The sequence below is a fragment of the Astatotilapia calliptera genome, chromosome 14 (assembly GCF_964374335.1).
Source record: "Astatotilapia calliptera chromosome 14, fAstCal68.1, whole genome shotgun sequence".
NCBI classification, from domain to species: Eukaryota; Metazoa; Chordata; class Actinopteri; order Cichliformes; family Cichlidae; genus Astatotilapia; species Astatotilapia calliptera.
Genome location: NC_137435.1, coordinates 30,200,982 through 30,215,019, shown reverse-complemented (window position 1 = coordinate 30,215,019; position 14,038 = coordinate 30,200,982). Strand labels below are relative to the sequence as shown.

The following is a 14,038-nucleotide window of genomic DNA, read 5'->3' as shown; positions in this document are numbered from 1 at the left end:
TCAGAGCCCTGACAGCGGATTGGCTGAGTATGCGCCCATTTCATTGCAGCTTGTCAATGCATCTTTCTCAGTCACCACCGGATGGGAGGAGAGGAAGATAGACGCGTTAGAGTAGGCAGGGGAGAAAGAGAGCGAGGAAGAGAAAGCGAGAGGAGGAGGAACGGGTAGATAAGGAATAAAGGTGTAACCCAATCTACTGACACAATCAAGGGAGGGCTTTTTCCCCCCTTATCTTTATTTCTAAATGATTTCATGGGGCTTTGGCGTTTATTCTAAGCAGAGCGAGCAGGGAGCCATTCACTGTTTCTGACGCGTAAGGTTGCCCCTACACGCCTTTGGGCATCACCGCTGATGCAGGATGATAGGATTAATTGTATAGCGTAAATCTGTGACAAAGTATTCTTGCGATCCACAGTGAAGAAAGAGGAGGAGGAGGCAAACTATGATCCGAGGATGATTTCTGCTAAGAAAACTCCGGAGAAGAGTCGTTATCCTATCCACTATCTGGTGTGGCACAACAAACACCGACAACTGGAGAAGGAGCTTGCAAGGAACGAGCAGGTGAGACGGTGAGGGGGGTGGAAAGGCGATCAAACATATTTTTTTCGTTCCATATATAGAGCTATTTTACAGGCGATTATTAGGTATGTCGATCCATAGCTGTAGATAGTGGCGGAGAAGCTGCCATCCACGGACCACCTTATTCAAGAACCTTGCCGGTATTAACGCAGTTAATTGCTATAGGGTGGAGGGTGACACTTGTGGACCGTATCGTGCTCTCGAGTCTGTGATATTTTCTTATTGCCATTCATTTTGTAAACCACAGTGTGTCACAACAGGCTATACATGTCAGGTCTGTGCTGCGCATAGGTACCGGAAATACCCAGCCTCCCTGTAATGTAAATATGTATAGGAAGTTGTGTCAGGAGTTTATTCCTGAAAAAAAGGAAAATCAAAGTGAAACCTCATGGGGTTGAAATGTGTGTGTGTGTGTGTGTGTGTGTGTGTGTGTGTGTGTGTGTGTGTGTGTGTGTGTGTGTGTGTGTGTGTGTGTGTGTGTGTTTAAGCAGCTTTATTGTTATCTACTCAAAAGTGTAGGCTCTCCACCTTCCCACCAGCACCTAAACCCTTTGTGAGTGGGTGAGACAATGCAGATACTGTAGCATGTGGGCGAACAGTTGCCAGCGACCACAGTAAATACAGTAATAGAACCATTAAGATACACTATGGTCTCCAAATATGAGACATACAGTAATGGATGGATATTTGTCACCGCGGTAAAAAGGAAGGGACCAGATAACACGATAAGAATAACACGGTGTGTCATGTGAACAGATGCTTGTGAATTCAAACAAATACAGAGGAGAACTGCTTGCATCTTGCTCAAGCCATCATATTTCTACACGTGTGTGCACACATTTACGCACACTTGCCTACGCATGCACACCCTCACCTTCATGTGGTTATAAAATCATAACCTGGGGAGCCATTTCTTTAGACCAAAAATGGTCAGCTGTCAGTTCACCACAGTTCCCTGCATTTACAGTAACAGATTGTGGGAATGACATGTTACATTTAAATCCTCACCATAATAATAACTATTGCAAAACACATGGCACACCTCGCAGTTAAGAGGCTCTAAGAACAGACCTCTCATAGTCAAGTCAGGGCTAGAGGTGACATAGTCACTGCGTTTCATGCATAGAGGAGATGAAAATGAATCATGTGAGCTCTTGAGGCGGAGGAGACAAAAACTTTTCAAACCCTGGCTGCTGGCTGAGGGCTTAATTAAAACTGGAAGGGCACTCACTCTGAGAAAGCGCTCTTCATTCTTAGTCAATGCACTATCTTGCAATTTTAAAGAATCTGCTCCAAAAATGTAACAGGCCGTCAATGCTCCACTTCTTATTATGACGATTATTCAAACTCTACAGAGAAAACATACCTAGCCAAACATGTGCAGTCGAGTAGGTGTTCACTCAAAGACTGGATTAGTTGCTAACCTGGGAGAGTGTCTCATATTTTCAAATGTCAAGATTTATACATTTAAAGCAAAGGTGTGCATCTTCAGTCAGTAGCTACACTTGCAGGGTCTCTTAAACAATGAAAGTGTCAGTGGGCCATTGATTGGTCGGTTTCACACTCAGAAATGCCCTAACAAATATTGGATGGATTGTATTGGATAGACTGCGTTACACGTAAGTGCAGAGCAGTTGTTCATGGTCCCCTGAAGATGAATCTCATTGCATTAAGTATTCCTGCTAACTGGGAAACGCTGGGAAATTTAAGGTGACGCAGTGAGAATCATTACAACAACCCAGTCGCGGGAAGGACTACAAACATTTTATCCATTTCCTGAAAGAGACACATCTGCCTTTCAAGCATCTCACTGTTGTAATGTATAATAATGGAATTTCTAATGGCCAATGTCAAGCAACACAGGTAGATGCTGACCTGCTCGCACCTTTTTATGAAAGTAGCTCGCTAATGATATACCTCTAGCTTGTAATTATTAACTGTCTTTGCATTACTTCTGTACTTTGTGCGTCCCTCCCTCGTGCCTATAATTCGGCAACAGTAGGCAGCTCGTATAGTTTATACCATATATTATTATTGTATTTATTTTGCCACCATCTAAGTGTGTTAATGAAGTATTAAATATTAACACATTACTTTACTGTAGCTAATATTTCACATCACGGTCAGTAAACAGAAACTTCTGGCCAGGTTTGGTTTACACAGGCTCAATAAATTTGCCCTCATAGCTCCATAGTAATTAATTTTTCAGGAACTCTTGTATCCATAAATATTTTATAATGCAAATTTTTATTCCTCTTCTGCTGTGCATTGGAACCTCCTACTTTTTTTCTTTTTTTTCTTTTTAAACTAATCCAACCAGATCGTCTGCTACTTGTTTTTACTGCATTAGAGCAAACAAAGTGCTAAATGTGCAAATGAACTTTAGTAAATAAGCACAGCTGATCATCTTCCAGTTGCAAGTTATTTTTATTGCACTTTATTTCAGTTACAGTACACTGGGCAATGTCTACCAACTGTCATTATGCACCCTAGGTGTATATGAAATTTAAAACAGTGGTAAGATTACAGTCTGTTTTCTCTCCTTGCTTATATTAGAATATAACTTTAAAGATATTTCCAAGAACATAATGATTTTTTTTCCCACATATTCCTTGCATTTTCCCTGCCAGCACCAGGTGTGTTTTCTCAGAGTCTAAAGCTCAACGTGTATGTGGTGACAGGTCGCAAACTACAGCAAAATGTCTCTTCATGTGATTGTATGCTCATGTGGATTATGTTATACAATCCTGCAAACCTTTTCCTCGTTTTATAAACCAATGTCAGCTTTAAGAATTAGCATTATATCCATGAACTCATTTGTGATGCATTACTTGGTATGCTTTATACAATCAACTCCTAGAACCCAGTTGCAGTACTTGTGTTGCCGCCTAAACTAGGACAGCCTGCATGCAGCAAGCTTGGACTCTCAGCTTCTAGCAGTCACAAACCTGTGAAACACTCAAGCGAGCACATTAGTGATGTTGATCTCAGGTGTCGGGAAGTATTCTAGATAGCTGTGGCACTTCCACGGGAGGGGACAAAACAGGACTTTTAAAAATTTTGTCTTTTTTTGTAATAACTGCAGACAGCGATGGAGGTTGAATACTTCAAGTTAACTTTATATTCATTTTTCCCAAACTTCTAAAATCCCTGCCTGAGTAAACTTGAGCCCAAGGTTGCCTAGTCTGTCCGAGACCTACTTGGCCTGCCCTGCTGCTCAAAAGCAGGACACTGTTTGAGATTTATTGGCGTGAACTTTGATTTCCATGCTCAGATATGGAATATTGCTGAAGTGAAAATCAAGGCCACTAACCTACTTTTGCTCACTGGCCTAGTGTGATAGTTTCCAGCTAGGGCAACCAAATGAGAGGAAACACAGAGGAGGAAACATAAGTGTTTGACCAAAAAAACAAAAAAAAAGTGTGAATGTAAAGATATAGGTAGTAGGTTAAATCTTGTATGCACTGCACTTTGGAGAGCAGATCTGCTGAAAACCAATTTTATACAGTAACTTTCTCACACTGTAGTAGCGGGCTCTAGCTGCAGTAAGCCACCAGAAATTGCCGGAATGATTGCGGATTTCAAGATTTGTGTGTGTGACATCAGACAGATAACAAAAAAATAATATACCTTGGTCAAACATGCATGATAAACCCAATGATTCTTAAGAGGCGAGCTAAAGAATATTAGAGGCATAAGCATATTCCCAGTTCTCATAGTGTCATATGAGAGGAATTAAAATGATACGGCCCAGATAACAAAGACAGTATTTTGCAGAACAGTGTAATATCACTGACCTCTGCGTTACACCTCAGTAATCTATGATCAGACTTATCATTTCGCCATGTGCATACATCAAATATCCGGCACTGATTCGGTCCACAGTCTTATTTCCTTCCTGTAATGCAGTGACTGGATGGTTTAACATGAAACTTAAGCTGTCTTTTTTTTCTTTCTTTTTTTTCTTAAATGGATTTTTTGCAAGACTTCCACTATTAGAGTGTAGCATGCATGTACAGGTATCGTTTGTGAGAAGATAACAGGTTAGGTAAGATTGGGAATGGTACAATAAATGCCAGCTGACCATGGATAAAACCACCAATAAAAAGAAGGAGATGGAAAATAAGAAGGAAAAACAAGCAGCGGTGGGTTACAAAAGAAAAAAAGAGAGGATGAGAGATCCTGGGGTGAGATTCTTAGCCGCTTTTTTACCACAGCTTTGAGTTAAGGAGTGCACTAACAGCCGGCTGGGTAACGAGAGGCGGAATTGGAAATCAAGGAGGCAAACACTGACAGTCTGAACCGAGGAGCGGAGGCACAAACAAGGTAATGACAGGAGTGAAGACAGAGAGCAGAGAAGTGAAGAGGAGGTGGGGAGGAAATAATGACAGACTTTGACCATGAGCAGACTCTGTTTGGGTTGTGCAGAAGCGCAGCGTAATTGAAAAAGAACAGGGCCATGTAAGGAGTGATGGTCTATCTTAGGACAAAGCCAGGAAATGACAGAAAGATTTCTCTGTTGCTGTTTCTTGTCTTCTCTGCACCTCTTTGCTTCCCCCCCCCCCCCCCCTCCTATCAGAGCTGGTTTGATTATGATGCCCTTGGCGAGGTACTAATGTTACATCAGTATTATAAAATCTTATGCCGGAGTGCTAGCTTGAGGGGAATGGAGCCATAAATTAAGGCTCTCGGGTTCATTGGCTTCACTATAGGCCGGAATCTTTATGCTGAGCAGCTGCTATCTGATCGCACCTGACTACGAGCACATACTTCTCTTCCTTCTTCCCAAGTCGCATTTCCCTCAATGTCTAAAGTTGTCTTTATCCTCTTTCCCGAGTGCTTTCCACCCCTCGTTATCTCCCAAGTATCCATCCATCAAACCCACCCTACCCTTTTTTCTTCTGTGTAATAAAAATCCAATTCCAGATTTCAGGGGCCACGTATGCTGGGTTGGGTCATACTTAGAATAGAATAGAATAGAATAGAATTCAACTTTATTGTCATTGCACATGCACAGGTACAGGGCAACGAAATGCAGTTTGCATCCATCCAGAAGTGCTTTAGTGATATAGATATATTACAATATATATTAGCAATAATATAGATATGTGAGTATATTACAGAAATGGGTCTATTATGGTATGTTATAATGTACACGGTATGAAGTATGTTGTGAATATTCTATAACTATAAGTATGTACAGGCTGTAGTGAGTACAAGCTATGTACAGGCTATGAACAGGATATAAATATGAAAAACTATACAGAATATGAAATAAATAACTTTACAGAATCTGGGATATACAGCTATACAGAAATGGGAACTATGCAAGTTGTAAACAGTTGTAGGATTAAAGATTATCGAATGTACAGAATGATTATTTACACAGAGCTATACAGTAGTGCAGTTAAGATAAGTGAGGGTGTAGATAGTTTCTACAGAGGCTATATAAAGTGCTAGTGGTTGTGAGTGGTGGTTCAGTCCATGTTATTATTGTGTGTTTGAGGGTACAGTTGTCCATTGTGGGTGTGGGTATGTTCAGTCCATGTGTTAACGTGGGTCAGATGTCAGGAGGCAGAGTTCAGGAGTCTGACAGCTGTGGGGAAGAAGCTGTTCCGGTACCTGGTGGTCTTAGTCCGGAGGCTCCTGTGGCGCCTCCCAGAGGGCAGGAGGGTGAAGAGTCCATGTGATGGGTGACTGGGGTCTTTGATGATTTTCCCAGCCCTTTTCAGACACCGCTTCCTGTAGATGTCTTTTATGGCAGGAAGTGGTGCTCCGGCGATGCGCTGGGCAGTTTTCACGACCCTCTGCAACTCCTTCCGGTCCGAGGCAGAGCAGTTCCCGTACCAGACTGTTATACAGTTGGTCAGGATGCTCTCGATGGTGCAGCGATAGAAGTTCACCAGGGTGTCTGAGGACAGGTGGTTCTTCCTCAGAGTCCTCAAGAAGAAGAGGCGCTGGTGAGCCTTCTTGACCAGCTTGGAGCAGTTGGTCGTCCAGGTGAGATCCTCGGAGATGTGGACTCCCAGGAACTTGAAGCTGCTCACACGCTCCACAGCCGTCCCCTTAATGTGGATGGGTGGATGTGGGTCAGCATTCCTCCTGTAGTCCACGATGAGCTCCTTGGTCTTCTCGGTGTTAAGCAGCAGGTTGTTTCTGTCGCACCACTCAGCCAGACGATCCACCTCCTCCCTGTAGGCGGCCTCATCGTTGTCACTGATGAGGCCAATCACCGTGGTGTCATCTGCAAACTTAATGATGGTGTTGGAACCATCAGCAGGTCTGCAGTCGTGGGTGAAGAGGGAGTAGAGGAAAGGGCTCATCACACAGCCTTGTGGTACACCGGTGTTCATTGTGATGGTAGATGAGCAGCGGTTATCCAGCCGGACATGTTGGGGGCGGTTGGTCAGGAAGTCCAGTAACCATTTGCAGATGAGGGAACTGATACCCAGGTCTGCTGGTTAGGCTGCTGAAAGCTTTTAACAAATAGAGAGTGCAAAGAGAGTGTATTAGTGATAGACAATAAATACAATAAAACAAACTTTAGTTGTCTTTGTTAGGCAGACATGTAAAAGCAGGGCTTAATAATGCAGTACAGTTCAAAAAGACTTGAACCTCAGGAGGATGTTTTGATGCTTCTCTTGATTACTATTGTGAATCACCTCGAGAAATGGGAAAGCATTCCCTCTTCTGAATAGCTAAACCGCTTTTTTAATTATTTGTTTTATCATCACTCAGTGTCGACATTTTCTGGCTTTCGATAGGAAAACATTTAGGTGGCTCATGAGCCCACATGGGAAGGTGCTAGTTTTCTTTAGATTATTTTAAATACTATACTTTTTATGCGGTTATGTTCCACTTATGTTCTTGACAAGGCCAGTCTGAAATCTGAAAACAATTTGAGGACTTGTAAGAAAAGCAAATTGGAAAATTGGTGATTTGAATTGAATTATCAGGAATTTATGCTGCCAAGCTTCTAATGAAAATAAAACTGGCTGGAGAGCCTCATCAGCCTGCAACCTCCCCCGTTCAGTAATCCATCTGTCTAAGCAGCTACAACTGAGTGGCATCCAGTTTTTTAAGTACACCTATTAAGCTGCTCTTTAAGACAAATGTAGCAGCCAATCACATGGCAACAACTCAAAGCATTGAGATACAGTCAAGACAGCCTGATGAAGTTCAAAGGGAGGATCAGAAAAGAAAGGTGATTTAAGTCACTTTGAATGTTGTATGGTTGTTGATGCCAGACAGGTTGGTCTGAGTGGTTTAGAAACTGCTGATCTGCTGGGATTTTTCCCACACAACCATCTCTGTGGTTTACAGAGAATCCTCCAGTGAGTGTCAGTTCTTTGGGTGGAAATGTTTTATTATTGCCAGATGTCAGAGGAGAATGGTGAGAGTGCTTTGAGCTCATAGGACGGCAACAGTAACTTAAATAACTGCTCGTTATATCCAAGATATCCAGAAGAGCATCTCTGAATGCACATGTGGAGCCTTGAAGCAGATGAGCTACAGCAGCAGAAGGCCACACTGGGTGCTACTCCTGTCAACTAAGAACAGGAAACTGAGGGTACAGTTTCCTCAGGCCTTCCCTGGTCTGATGACTCTCGATTTCTGTTGCAACATTCAGATGGTCAGTATTTGGCGTAAACAACCCAAAATGATGTAATAGTGTGGAGGACATTTTCCTGGCATAATTTGGGCCTGTTAGCACCAACTGAGCACCAACACCACAACACCACAGCCTACCCGAGGACTGTTGCTGACCATATCCATCCCCTTATGACCACACTTTATCATCTCAAACTGGTTTCTTGAACATGACAACGAGTTCATTGTACAGTTACCAGATATCAGTCTAATAGAACACCTTTAGGATGTGGTGGAACAAATCTGCAGCAACTCTGTGTGCACGTTGTTGTATCTATGCCATTAAAATAAGGCAAAGGGGCTCCAGCCCAGTACTAGCAAGGTGTAGTGAAGCACGGTAGGAAAGAGAATATTAAGACTTAAGGCTGCTTTGTCAGTCAAATCCATGTTCCCCTCTGCACCTATACTTACTAGAAAAGCCCCCAGGAGAATTCCTGAAGATGCAATCACAACCTTCAAAGGAAAACTGGATAAAAATGTAACTTTATTTTTAGAGTTTAGACATATTTAGGGTTTTGCACTCTTTGATTATAATTTTTAGGTTAGGTCGAGAATTTAATTCTTCAAACAACCACCTTAAATTTGCTGTTTTCATTATGGAAGAGGTTACCATGGTAACCTGTTTCTCATAATAGTATAGTAAGGATTGTTTAATCATGGTTAGTATGTGGTGTTTTCTACAGAGTATCACAAACTGGGGCTAAACTCCCTTCTTTAAGTTTAGCTGCTGTCCCTCAAATAACTGGGCTTCCAAGATATTGTTAGCAATGGTGAAATTAGCTCTTAATTAAGCTAACAGCACACATTACATATTTGAAGAATTACAGTGTCCATACATATTTGTACACTGATGTGGTCCTGTTGGCTTCATCAGGTGATGGCCTCCAGCTCGCCTTGGAACGGTTCGCAGCCTTGTTTGAAGCAGTGGGAATCAGCACCTCCAAATCTGAGGCCATTGTCCTCAGCCGGAAAAGGGTGGAGTGCCCACTCCGGGTCAGGGACGAGACCCTGCCCAAGTGGAGGACTTTAAGTATCTAGGGGTCTTGCTCACAAGTGATGGGAGAAGGGAGCGGGAGATCGACAGACGGATTGGTGCAGCGACTGCAGTGATGCGGATGCTGTACCGGTGTGTTGTGTTGAAGAGAGAGCTGAGTGTAAAAGCAAAGCTCTCAATTTACGTCTACATCCCTACCCTCACCTATGGCCACGAACTGTGGGTAGTGACCGAAAGAACGAGATCACGAATACAAGCATCGGAAATGGGTTTCCTCTGAAGGGTGGCTGGCCTCTCTCTTAGAGATAGGGTGAGAAGTTCATCCATTGAGGAGGGGCTCAGAGTAGAGCCGCTGCTCCTCCACATCGAAAGGAGACAGTTGAGGTGGTTTGGGGATCTGACAAGGATGCCCCCTGGGCGCCTCCTGGGTGAGGTTTTCCGGGCATGTCCCACCGGGAGGAGGCCCCGGGGCAGACCCAGGACACGCTGGAGAGATTATATCTCTCGGCTGGCCTGGGAACACCTTGGTGTTCCCCCAGATAAGCTGGAGGAGGTGGCTGGGGAGAGGGAGGTCTGGGCTTCTCTGCTTGGATACATATTTGGATAAATGTGTGTGAATGTGCTGTTAGAACGGCAAGAACGGCATGAACACAGGAGTCTCAGATTTCAGTGCACAACCATGAATATAAATGCAGTGATAGATGACAACACATCCAGACCTTCGGACTCCATTCCAAAGGTCTGGATGTGTTGTCATCCAGATGTGACACGTCCAGACTCGTCTCAGTAATTTCCAAATATGATTCAGGATACTGAACCAAATCAGAACCGTGACAGTGGCAAATCTAAATATATGGATTTGCTGTGCTGCTTTGCAGCTTGGTTTCGAGATGCATTGCTAATTATGCTGTTTTTCATCCATTTTAGCAAATCCAAGGCACTTGAATTTGACAGATGCTAATGAATGATGTACACAAACAACAATGACAAAAAAACAGCCCTTTGCTCTCAACATGAGCAAGAGCTCAGTGCAGCCGTCTCTTGCCACGCCACCAGGTTTACCTGACATTGCTGCATAATTCAAAAGCTGACACACACACACACACACACACACACACACACACACACACACACACACGTTCACCAAAGAAAGAAAGTGACAGCTGTGGCTGTTTCACTCCAGTAGGCGACATTATGTGATTATGTTCATTTATAGCATATGCACTGACGCTGCCATTCAAACAGAAGATTATGCCTGTGTCTTATGCAAACGCAGTGCTGTCCCTCCACACACGTGTACTTCCTGGTGTTTTGGTGACATGTGCTAGCTCAAACAAAAAGGTGTCAGCACCTTTAGATAACCATCACAGAGGCTTTGTATTTGCTCCTGTTGCCACGCTGGCAGGTCCACTGGCATCCCACACTGTTCGCGCTGTCTTGATTCCTGCCCCATGTCTTCCTGTCTGTCTGCAGATCTAACCTGTTGAGAGATTATAGCTGACAATGAACAGGCTAAGCTCAGTGAAACAGAGAAACATTAGATATGCTGAAAAGTAGGTCACCGTCTTCACTTGATGATTTGGTCTTACTTCCACTGTTAGAATTCACGGCATGCGCCTGCACAAGTAGAAATGAAATGCAACTGTTTTTTTTAGAAGAGTGTGAGACTTCTGTAGAGGTTTTGTTGTTCTGCGGGGAGCCCTCTTCACCGGTCGTTTTACTCGTCGTGTCACCTGTGACGCAGGTTTTGTACTGTCTCTTTTATTTATTTTGGAAGCATTGCTATGATGAGACTAAATCAGGGTTTTGTGGGAGTGTAGCGTTTCTCTGAGCCTCCTCTGGATTGAGAATCGCAGAGGCGAGAAAGAGGGCAAGGGGAGGAAAAGTTATTTTTACACTCCTTTTTCCCTTTCCCACCCTCTGTTCCTATGCGCCCCGTGCACAAACATTTGAGAGGGCTGCTGTTTGTGAATATGCACACTTTGTATGTGTGTGTGTGTGTGTGTGTGGTGTTTGCATGAAAGATTGATGTTAGCCTAAGTACCTGCCAAGCTGCGTCAGGCCAGGCACACATGGAACGAGGGAGAGAGGGGGAGAAAAGAGAGTAGTGAGAGAAGGAGCAGATGCCACAGACAGAGATGCCTATCAATAATGCAACTTCCACTGAGCTCTCTGTTGATGGGAGGGCAGGAACAAATGAAAAAGAAGGGGTTAGAGGGGAAAGCACAAAAGAGTATAGTTTGGTTATAAAGAGCAGATATGGGTTAAGGAGAAAGAAAGAGAGAAGGAAAAAATCAAAACAGGCAAATAATCAGTGGATGATGCAAAAGATTAAATAGAAAAAATGGAAAAACAGATCTGCAACAAAGAGTAAAAAAAAGAAGGCATACACAGATGTTAAGAAAATAAAGGCATGGAAGAAAAATCTACACTGGCTCAAAATTGTATGCAAAGACATGCGGAGCTGCCAAAACCAGAGTCCCTACATCTCATTACAAATGTATGAAGTTTTCATCTGTCAACAGTGCCATCGTAATGAGATGATTGTCTTCTCATAATGAAATCAAACGGTTTGACATGGCGCTGATGATGACACTTCCTTCTTTTCTAAAAGACCAGGATCTTAGAAAGTGCACATGAGGAATATTGCAAAAGTGACAGGTTACACGGTAGTTCCCAGAGGAAGTGAGACTGGATCTCTCTATGCAAATAACCACATGCGTGTTTCTTCGGTAGCAGCAGTAGTAGATTTTTCAAGATACACCTGATATGGACAATTAATCAGTAATCTTTATTTGGTTGCATTTTATTTTATGATACAACTTTCGCATCTGTACGGTAAAAAACCTGGTGTGGCCCTCTTTTTCCTTCAGAACTACCTTAATTCTTTGTGACATAGATTGAACAAAGTGATGGAAATCCTCCTCAGAAACTATAGTCTATACTATGATGATAGCATGACACAGTTCCTGCACATTGGCAAGGAGCACATCCATGATATGAATCTCCTAATGGTGCTTTATTGGACTGGGATCTGGTGACTGTGATACTTGGGTACAGTGAACTCAGTGTAATGTTCGATAAACCAGTTTGAGATGATTTGAGCTTTGTGACTTGGTGCATACTGTCATCATAAAGGGATGGGCATGTTCAGCAACAATCCTCACATAGGCTGTTTCTTTTTTAAATGATGTTCACTTGGTACTAATGGACCCAAAGTGTTCATTAGAAAATATCCCCCACATTATGTTTACACCAAATTAAGACCCTACCATCAGAATGTTGCAGCAGAAATCGTGAGTCATCAAACCAGGCAAGTTGTTTCCCATTTTTGTTCAACTTTGGTGAGTCTGTGCAAACTGTAGGCTCAATTTCCTGTTTTTAGCTGACAGAGTGGCACCCGGTGTTGTGGTGGTCACAATTGAGAGCAATTCTTCAGATTAGCAATAGGTGGATCTCAGCTTTCCAATTTCAATTAAAGTCAAAAACACAAAAATTACAGGAGAGGAGCAAAGTTCTATGGCAGCTGTTTTATTGAACTCAGCAAAACAGAAGGAAAAGCAAAGCTCCCCTAGGGTGTTCGCCGTAAGCGCATGCAGGTAGGGACCAACCCCACGGACAGACAGCAGAAAAAAGCCCTGAGGGCTTTCCCAGGCCCCCTTTTAAAGGTACCAGTAGTCCCACCTCCTGCTGCTGAGTAACTTTCCCACGAGCCCAGGAACAGCAGGTGCAGGGTCAAGTACGGGCCAGAGTTCAGGCAGGGCTCTGGCTGAGGGCCCGGCCCAAAGTGACACCCCTAGGTTAACCCTTTGCTTTGCCTTCTGACAATAGGTCACAACATGGTCAAAGGTCACACATTAGTACAGCAAATAGCATAGTTTTTGTGATAATCTTGTGATATTCATGTGAATAATACTTGACCTAACTACATCAAATAAATGCATTACATAAAAATAAACACTCCAGTGTAGGTTTATAGTGTGTGTGTGTACATGACAGTGATCTCATTATGTTGTTTTCAGTATCTCTGATACCATGTAACATTTATTGTGTGCGTGTGTGTGTGTGTGTCACCGTGTGCCTAAAACTCTACATGAAAGTTACAGTATATATATATTCAGATAGATATATAGGTACAAATCCACCACATTAGATATATAGGTATACATGTCATACAAAAATCCACTACAGTGTGGTCTTCTGCGGCTGTAGAGATGCTCTTCTGTATACTTTGGTTATAACAAGTTATTTGAATTACTGTTGTCTTCCTATCAGTTCGAACCAGTCTGGTCATTGACCTCTGACCTCTGGTATCAACGAGGCATGAAGCTCTGTATACCCTAGAGATGGTTGTGTGGGAAAATCCCCAAAGACCAACAGTTAATGACTTTCTCAGATCCATCTGTCTGGCACCAGCGACCATGCTGGTTAGGTGTATCTGGAAAAGTGACCATGAATGTGGCAGTAGACAACTTATCTTAACCTTGTAATAACCGACAGGTCACAGGTCATAGGGGAAGTTTTAGGTTTAAGGTCAAGTTTCAGTATTTGAGAAAGTAGATGTTACCTTTACCTTGAAGTCTCGTATATTTATTTTGGCATTACATTCCCGACTGATGATGACAGAGGCAGAAAACCATGACTAGGCTAGATAAACCAGATCTTTTGTAACAGCTTACAAAAGCAGCTGAAGCAAAAATAAGACTCAAAGTAAAAATGGTATATATGCTAGAGAACTAATAAGGAAAATGGGAGCAAGTAGACAGGAAGGATGGGATGATGGGGATGGTAGGATCATTAGTGTTACTACAGTAC

The 14,038-nt window shown here is 42.9% G+C and overlaps 1 protein-coding gene across 3 annotated transcripts in view; it reads left to right on the top strand.

Annotated features, from left to right (window-relative positions):
• Positions 1-75: 75 nt before the first annotated feature.
• ankrd13b (ankyrin repeat domain 13B) overlaps positions 76-14,038 on the top strand; it is a 41,645-nt gene continuing 27,682 nt past the window's right edge. For 2 of the 3 annotated variants that reach the window (XM_026192438.2, XM_026192439.2), the window contains exon 1: positions 76-561. In XM_026192438.2, coding sequence (XP_026048223.1) covers positions 454-561 — 108 coding nt within the window. In that variant the 5' untranslated portion in view covers positions 76-453. The remainder of the gene's footprint in view (positions 562-14,038) is intronic. The other variant, XM_026192435.2, reaches the window with a different exon arrangement.